We start from the raw sequence: 8,806 nt of genomic DNA, 5'->3' as shown, positions 1-8,806 counted from the left end.
CCACCCATCCATCCATCCATCCATCCATCCATCCATCCATCCATCCATCCATCCATCCACCCATCCATCCATCCATCCATCCATCTACCCACCCATCTATCCATCCATCCACCCACTCACCCACCCACTCAGAGATTATTGATTTATGTCTGGAAAGAGGCCGGAATCCCATGTACTAACTTAGTGAGCTCTTACTGAGTTTGAGTGTCATCCACCATCCATCCATCCATCCATCCACACATCCACCCATCCATCCATCCATCCATCCATCCATCCATCCATCCATCCATCCACCCATCCATCCATCCATCCACCCACCCATCTATCCATCCACCCACTCACCCACCCACTCATCTGCCCATCTGTACATCCATCCACCCACCAATCCACCTATCTATCCTCTCCACCATGTTGCATTCCTGGATGCCATGGTGGTAGAACAACCCTGATAAAACTCGCCGGCTTATGCAGCAGTGCTATGTACCCTCATAGCTCCACGTGGGCTGGGCCACGAGCCCTTCCCAGCTCAGCCTAATAATCTTCAACTTCTAAAACTAATTGGAAACTGGGGAATCTCCTTGCAGTGGTCTTTATATTATTTTTATTCCATCCAGCCAGGAATGAACAATGTGCTGGACTACGGCTTGGACCGCGTGACCAATCCAAATGAAGTTCAGGTAAACCAGGTGGGTGTCTGCAGACAGTGGGCAGGGCCTGGGTCGGGCTCTCAGGCCCAGAGATGTGTGAGGGTCGGAGCAGGGAGGCCCCAGCCAGGGGCCCGCGGATGGAGAGAATGCCGAGGGTGCCCCGCGACTACACAGCAGCCTTGTAGACTTTTCTGAGCCACAGAAAAGCCTTTGAGAATCTGATGACAGCCATGAACCCTCTACCCAAATGCACACGGACATTCTGCCCAGTTTCCGCCAGTTCTCAGGCTCCCGGGGCCTGGAAGCTCCGGCTCACCATCCTTGAATCAGTTGACTAGACCTTACTCCCTGGAATTTTACCTGACAGTGGGGTGGGAAGCTTACCAACACCCTCCTTTGCTTTCTTAGAAGTGTCTTTGTTTGACAGGGCCCTTTCCCTCAATAGGCCAGTTAGGTTAGGTGGGTGACTGATTTCCATTTCCTCTGGGGTTTTTTTATTTAAAGAAACGCTGTGCTGTTCACTGTTCCTGAGCGGCACTACAGACAGCTGATTCTCGGGGGCTCCCCGTGGGGTGTTGAGGAACACCCATGGTCTGGCCTAGGAGCTTTGCCTTTGCTGTCTGCCTCCCAGCAAGCCTTCAGGCCTGGTGCCGGGAAGGAGGGAGAAGCAAATGGAAGGGGAAGGAAGAGGGAGCAGGAAAACGATGCCGAGGCAGCTCTGTGATGTGCGTGAACTTTGGTCCGTTTGGACCTGGAACTCAGGGTGTCAGCGGGTGCCCCCCGTGAGTGCCAGAGGGACACTCTGAGGTCCCTTGCCCCCGGCGCACGGTGACCTTACCTTTGACACACACATGGGCCGTCAGCTTCAGGGCCTATCTCCATGCTCCCTCCTCAGATAACAGGTAATTGCCAAGGCCTGCCAGGTTCTGTCTCCATGGAAACAAAATCATCAGGGAAAGTACTGAACCAGGGTAGAAGAGTTGCCTTTGTAAAGGGTAACTGGCAGCTCTGGAAGCCTCTGGAATGGAGGAGGGGCTGGCGGTGGAACGCACACCATTCAGTCTGCCCCCAGCCAGCCAGGCTTCCACTCGCACGCGTGCGTGCATACGCGTGTGCATTTTAGCTTCAGCTCAGGGAGGAACCTCGAGGAGGCCAGCAGCTCCCTGCTGGGGTAACTTCTACTCCCTACTGCTTTGGGGTAACCTCCCAAGGCTGCATCCACACCCCTCCTCCCAGAAGAGGCCCCTTCACCCTCCCTGGCGGCCAGGCAGGGCAGCGAGCTCACCTCCGGATCTCAAAATCGGCCCCTGGCCAGATGCTGGCGGGCCCTCAGTGTGTGTGAGGCAGGGGCTGTCTTCTCCCTGCTGGTGCTCGGCGCGGGGTGCTTCTCTCAGGTCTACCCTCATCTTCTGTGTCTCTTTCTCCCACCAGCTCTCTTTCTACGGTCTGTGCACTTGGGTCACTGTGGAATATTAAGAAGAACATCGAGCTGGAATTTCATGCCGACTGGCCCCTGCTGCCCTGCCCCCACCCCAGTGCCATGGCTCACACACAGTGGTTTATCTGCCCTGAGGGGAGAGGGTCCCAGAACATGAAGTGTCTGCATGAGGCCTTGGGAGTAGGAAGGTTTCCTGCTTCTGTTTCGTTTCCCGGAAGAGCAAGCTTGCAGGAAGAATATGCCACTTCTGAGCATTAGTAACTTTTTTCCTTTTTAAACATTTTATTTATTTATGCATACAAGAACAGGGGTACCAGCCAGAGGTGCGTGGTGGCGGGGAGGGGAGGTGTGAGAGGGTTCACCGGAGACAGAGGGGGAACAGAACAGGCAGATCCACTGAAATACACAGCTGAGGGGAGCAGCGGGGAGGCAGGAGAGGTCTGCTGCACCCTGTATGTCAGCTCCCTGGCCGGGGATCGAACTTGTGCTGCAGTGGCTGCAGATAGCTTCATAGCTCTGAGACGTAACCCACTGTGCCACCAGAGAGGGTCCACATTAGTAACTTCTTAAAATGAAATCTGTTCTCTTGAAATAGGGGCAAAACCCCCACAGAAATGGCAGCATCGAGTGTCAGAAAGGGGGCGCCGTGGGCAGAGTCTCTGCCCCTGGGTGACCCACTTCCTCGGGCTGAGGGCCTCTGGCCAGTGTGGCTGCCCAGTCCTAGGAGAAACTGGCCAGGTGTTGGGGACCAGGGCCACCCCCAGAGAAACTGTCTTCTCTCTGTTCCATCATCTGGAGGCATATGGGGTCCCAGGTGGACACGGTATCCCACTTTCCCTTTACTTCAGAGAAAACCTGACCCTGTTGGGCAGAAGCTGGATGGCGGCCGGGCCCTGACCTGGCTGTGGGCAGCTGTGTCCATAGCTGGCCATTCCTCCCTCCGTCCTGACAGGATTACGTGGTCATTCAGTGACGAGGGCCAGCAGGTGTGCTGAGGGGAGCTTGCTTGGAGGTGAGCCCCAGCGCCCCTGCTCCCTGGGTGGCCTGAGATGAGGCCAGGGCCATTCAAAGCTCAGTCTCCTCATCCATAGACTTGGGAGTGATGACGGTTCCTCTCCTGGAGGGGTCAATGAGTCCATTTGTGAAGGTTCTGGAAGTGTCTAGAAAGTACCAACGTGTGGACACTCCCCCAAACAGTGAGGGCGAGAATTTACGTGGTTCCGTGGACCCTCGACCCTATTTCGGGGCCATTGGTTTTCTCGTCATTTTCTCTTCTGCTTTTATGTGCCCTCACACTTCTTCCTGCTTGGAGGCCGCGGCAGGAACTCCCCAGTCTCACCCCCTTCCTGGCCCTACAGACAGCTGCTGAGAGCAGCCTGTTTTTGCAGCCCTGCACACTGGACTTGGGGTGGAACACAGAAATACGGCCCCGGTCAGCTTCAGGGCTCTGCAGAGCCGGCGGCCTGGGGCCTCAGTGGGTGACAGCACCCCCATAGACCCTCTGAGGTGGGGGCAGTTTTCTTGTGGCCTCTGTAAGGGCTTGGGGCCTGCCGTGGTGCTGAGGGCACCCCAGGTCCCAACTCAGGGAAGACGCCTGCAACCCAGGGAGGCAGCGCATCTCGCTAGCACCCAGTTACAGAGGTGAGGGGGCAGGCGGGGAGAGTGGCCACTTCCCAAGACACACCTGGGGCCCCGGGAAGCAGGGATTTGGCTCTCGGCTGACGCGCGTCCAGCCCACTCTGCGTCCTGCCTGGGGGCCTAATGTCCCTGTCATGGCTTCTGGACGCTGTGTGGGATTTCATTGCCTTCTCAGGGGATTTGATAAGAAAGGGAGCGTCGGTTACATTTTTCACACGAAACAGAAACAGAGATTTAGCAGTTTGGCCACCCTGGCCCAGCCAGGAGCAAGTCCAGGTCTTCCCCTGTCCTATAGTCTTGCCCTTCCCTGAGGCTCCCATCCCCCCCACCCCCCCAAGCCAGCCTCCTTTGGTCTGGTCCCAGGCCAGTTTCATGGGCAGGTGGTTCCTATGCTGGAGCAGGGTCCTTCCTGTGGTCAGTCGGGGTCCCTGGCTTGGGAGATCTGTGCATGTCACTGTGGTTCACACATACCCATCACAATGAGTGTTTGGTGTGCATGTGTATACGTTGGCACAAGGACCCTGCCTTTCGCTCTGCACTGGGCCCGACAGCTTGTGAGGAAAGTCAGCCTGAGCAAGGAGTACCTGGGAGGACAGACGCCACAGGAGACGGTCACTACCTTAAACGCCTGTCTCTGTGGACAGCCTCGCCCTGCTCTTTTCCTGCCTGCTTCGGATGAACCACTCTAGTTCCAGATGTCCCCCTTGACCCTCTGGCTACTCCCCGTGTTGTGGTCCTCCATTCCTCACGGCTCTCCCCATCTGCATTGTCCTTGCTGTGTCTGCATGGTGCCTGACTGGCCCAGACTCTTGCCCTCTCTCCCTGACCCTCAGCTCCCGTCTACAGTGGCCCTGGCTCTCAGGCCACACAGTGACCCCCGCCTGCCCTGTCCCTTGTCTGCTGCCGCCTCCGGGCTTCAGGCTGACAAGCTGGCCTCAGAGCTGTGTAAACAAGCTCTCAGCGTGTCCCTATTTGGACAATTCTGCAAGTGGGAAAAAAACAAGACAGTATTCCAGGAATGCAGGGAATTCGAGGATCCTCAGGCAGGCAGGGTATCCCTCCCAGCAGCAGCCAGGGTGAGGCCTCAAGAAGTGACTTCACACCAGGAGGCATGAACGGCTGGGAAAGCCCAGGAATGTGCATACATTCTGGGGTAGAAAACTCTTTCCCTCTTATTCTGTCAAGGCCGTTGCCTTTGAATTGCTTAGGAATATGTGTGAGCCTGTAAGATTTTTTTTTAAATTTTGTCTATTTTTCTATTTCTAGTCTATTTTTACATCATTTTGTGTCTTTTTCCGTCTCAGCTGCAATCCCCGTGGGCTTCCCATCACCGAATCACCCATGTGCCATCACCCATGTGCCATCACCGTAGTCCAGTGCATTTCCTTCCCCCCACTGTTTTTGATCCCCTTCCCCAATCCACTCCCATAAAATGTCTCTGGTATATAGCTGTTCATTATAATTGTTATTTTCTCGCCTGGTCCTTTATGCTCCTTTAACCACCGGGTACTTTTCCTTTTCTTTCTGGCTTACTTCACTAAACCTGATCCCTTCCAGCTCCATCCATGTTGCAGCAAAAGGCATGTGTTTATTTATTTATTTTTTTTTGGTTGCTGAATAATATTCTGTTGTGTATATGTGAGCCTGTAATTTTTTTTTTAAGATTTATTTATTTATTCATTCAGAACTGGGGTACAATCCAGAGATGCGGAAGGTGAGAGGATTCACCAGAGACAGAGCGGGGAGCAGAACAGGCAGATCGAAGAAGTACACGGCTGAGGGGAGCAGCGGGCGGGTCAGGAGAGGTCTGCCAGGCCATGTGGGTCTCCTCCGGGGCAGGCGGGGATCAAACTCATGTGGAAGTGGCTTAAGCTTCTTTGTGCAGTGCTTTAACCCGCTGCGCCACCAGGGAGGGCCCGAGCCTTAATTTTTAAATAACTTTGCTTTTCTTTAAATCAATGTTTCTTGTGACTTTTGGCAAAGCAATATTTTATTGATATATTCAGGAGATTTGGCAAATAAAAACATAGGCAGACCAGTTCAATTTGATTTTTGGGCTAATAATAAACTGCATTTGTTGTTGTTGTTAGTATAGTGTTAGGATGTTTAAGGCTTGCAGGTACATCTACCTTGTTTTATGATGAGGATTAATTCTGTTATTCTCAGTAGAATTTTGAGCCCAAATCAACAGCCAAATGGGTGCTGAGTCTGCTGTGCCTGTCACCTGTGTCTGTTACCTCACTCGGCCCTCCTCCCCCCTACTCCCTTTTACAAATGAGAAAACAGAGGCTTTTGGAGGCTTAATAAGGCATTCAGAGCCATGTGGGCGCCAGATGTCCGCAGCAGGGCAGGGAGCTGGCTGGGTCTGACTCCAGAGTGAGTCCTCTTTTCTGGACCATCCACACATCTCCTCACCCCCACCTAGGCCAAATCCCCTCCTCGTCTTTTAGAAAAATCTAGAACCCTCTCTACCACACCTCTGTAAATTCAGAGACACCCAGTATGTCAATCTAGAGGAAGCTGGATCAAGGATATCTATTTTTAAAGCTAAAAATCGATGCAAAAAATCTATGTGGACAATCCAAGGTGAGGTAGGGAGCTCTCAGTTTCAAGTGGACCCACTGCTGCCTGATTTCCAGAGATGACTGCTGATTCTGGGGATCAGAAAGCCAACAGTGAAACATACCATCGATTCAGAGCCCTGTAAAGGTAGTAAAATCAGGTGACATGAATGAAAATATAAAGAAATTGTAAGCCCTGAATATTGAGAAAATAGCCCCAGAGAAGAACATACTAGGCCAAAGTCAGACCGTGCTAGGTAGACTAGAAATGAGGGTGTAAGGATAGCTCCCTTGGGGTGCAGAGAAGGGCAGCATGCACTAAGAATCTGGCTCATTGTATCTGTCCCTTCAGAAACCTGTGGGCCACAGAGCTGTGACTGACAGGAAGTGGCAATAGAGTAGCGTCTGACAGGACGTGGCCACAGGCAGTGGCTGACAGGAAGTGGTCACAGAACTGTGGCTGACAGGAAGTGGCCATAGCATAGCGTCTGACAGGAAGTGGCCACAGGCAGCGCTGACAGGAAGTTGCATTTTGGGCCCTGGTATTTTGAAGTGACAGTATCTTCTGAGCAGGCAGGGAGGGGACAGCTTGATTAGGATCTTGACAGCATGAATGAGTCCCCACCCCCACCCCACCCCCAGGTTTAGTGAGATATTACTAGCAGATAACTTACAGTTTAAGTTGGGTAATAGTAATATGATGATCAGATATTTGCATATTTTGCAAAATGATTATTACAATTAGCTCCTCCTTCCCCTCACATAATTATGGCATGTGTGTGTGTGTGTGTGTGTCTGTCTGTCTCTCTGTGTGAGTCTGGTGATACCATTTAAGATCTAGTTTCTTAGCAATTTTCAAGTGGATGATACAGTGTGGTTAATTATAGTCACGGGTGGTTTGTTAGCTCCTCAGATCTTATTTATCTTTAGCTGGGAGTTTGTTTTACCATCCTCAGCATTAATTAAAGAGAGCTTCCTGTGTTTGTGTTGCACCTCTTCTTTGTTTTAGTTTTAAATGAAGCGGCTGGGCGGAGTCTTCTCATCCTGCAGCTTTGCAGCTCCAGGGCAAGGGAGGCATTGAAGAGAGAGCCGGCTGTTTTCTCTTTCTCTGTATCTCTGCATCTCTCCGTAAAGGGCAGGGGGGGGGTCTAGGCTTGAATCTTGACCAATGACCAAAACAGAGATGCTGAGCTAGTTGTCCAGAACCTCTGAAAGCCTTGGCTTACTCAGGGGAAGAGTGGACCCTAAACCCTCCACCTTTCAAATGTTGTCAGGGCTCAGAGAGGTATAAATTGCTTTGCACTAGGTGGTTATTATTACACCGAAGTCCAGCTTCTTCTTTGAGCAGAGGGTGGAGATCAGTAGAGAGCACTTTTTAAAAAAGATTTCTTTATTGATGCATACAGAACTGGGGCACAGGCCAGAGGTGCAGGGGCGGTGAGAGGCTTCACCAGAGACAGCGTGGGGAGCAGAACAGGCAGATGGACAAAGCACACTGCTGAGGGGAGCAGTGGGGAGACAGGAGAGGTCTGCCGCGCCACGTGGGTCACCTCCGGGGCCAGGGATCCAGTGGGCACTGAAGTGGCTGCAGCTGGCTTGCAGTCCCGGTCGTTGCCCCACCAGGGAGGGCCTCATCCCATTTTTCTAAGCCAGGGAGCGCACTGGGATGGTCATTAATTTGCTATTTGTTAAGCAGCTACTTTCCACCAGAAAGGCTGGGAGGCGAGATATGGCCCCTCCCCCACCCTTCCTGGTACCCTGTGGAGTCCTGCAAACAGAGACAGAATTGCAGCCTGGATGCGTGTATGAAGGAGTGTGTGTGAGTGCAAAGCAGAGACGCCCACCTGGGCTTTCCCTTTCTGAGATAATGCTTCGAAAGTCCCACCCAGCCAAGAAGGTTTCCTGTGAAAGCAATTATTTAGAAGCAATGAGTGAAGCCAAATGAGCCCAGCCTGCATTAGAAAGGAGCAAGAATGTGGCTTTTCCAGCATGGATCCACTTTCTTTCCTCCTCAGCGACTCTGGGCCAGCACGGTATTACCAACTGGCCGACTTCTGACTCTGTCTCAAGGGAACACTTGGTCGCGTGAAGCAGCGTGGATATTAGCAGCTCGAAGCATAGGAGTCAGCACCAGGCAGGGCAGCCCCGGAACAGAACCGAACCTTGGAGAACCGAGGGGTGGGGGGAACATCTCACTGAGCCCAACTTCCAAGAGCGCTTGGGACAGAAGGGAGACCCGAGGACGCTTGTCAGCGTATAGACGGTTTCATGAGACAGGTGGTTTCCAGGGGTTTCTAAGACCCTCACGAGTCCCTCTTGGAGCCAGCCTTTCTGTGCTGGAACGATACAGTCTGGAGAAAGGGGGCCGACAGCTCACCCCCAGGAAGAAGCTCAGCAGCTTCAGTGACAGGGGTCCTGACATAATCTTCCCCCTTATGCCTCCACTCTGGGCCTCCGGTTTTAGTGGATGCTGGTCTTGTGTTTGTTCACGTGTGCTTCATTTTCTGTTGTGTGGCTTTTCT

At 52.7% G+C, this 8,806-nt stretch overlaps 1 protein-coding gene across 2 annotated transcripts in view; it reads left to right on the top strand.

Annotated features, from left to right (window-relative positions):
* RGS9 (regulator of G-protein signaling 9) overlaps positions 1–8,806 on the top strand; it is a 49,797-nt gene that overhangs the window by 23,520 nt on the left and 17,471 nt on the right. The window contains exon 9 of one of the 2 annotated variants that reach the window (XM_004693456.2): positions 615–677. In XM_004693456.2, the coding sequence (XP_004693513.1) occupies positions 615–677 (63 nt within the window). Of the gene's footprint in view, positions 1–614; positions 687–8,806 lie in introns of both variants that reach the window. The other variant, XM_012733141.1, reaches the window with a different exon arrangement.

This window comes from Condylura cristata, unplaced genomic scaffold (assembly GCF_000260355.1).
Source record: "Condylura cristata isolate star-nosed mole 26May11 unplaced genomic scaffold, ConCri1.0 scaffold00038, whole genome shotgun sequence".
Taxonomy (NCBI): Eukaryota; Metazoa; Chordata; class Mammalia; order Eulipotyphla; family Talpidae; genus Condylura; species Condylura cristata.
The sequence above is the reverse complement of the archived record's forward strand: the minus strand, read 5'-3'. Positions and strand labels throughout refer to the sequence as shown.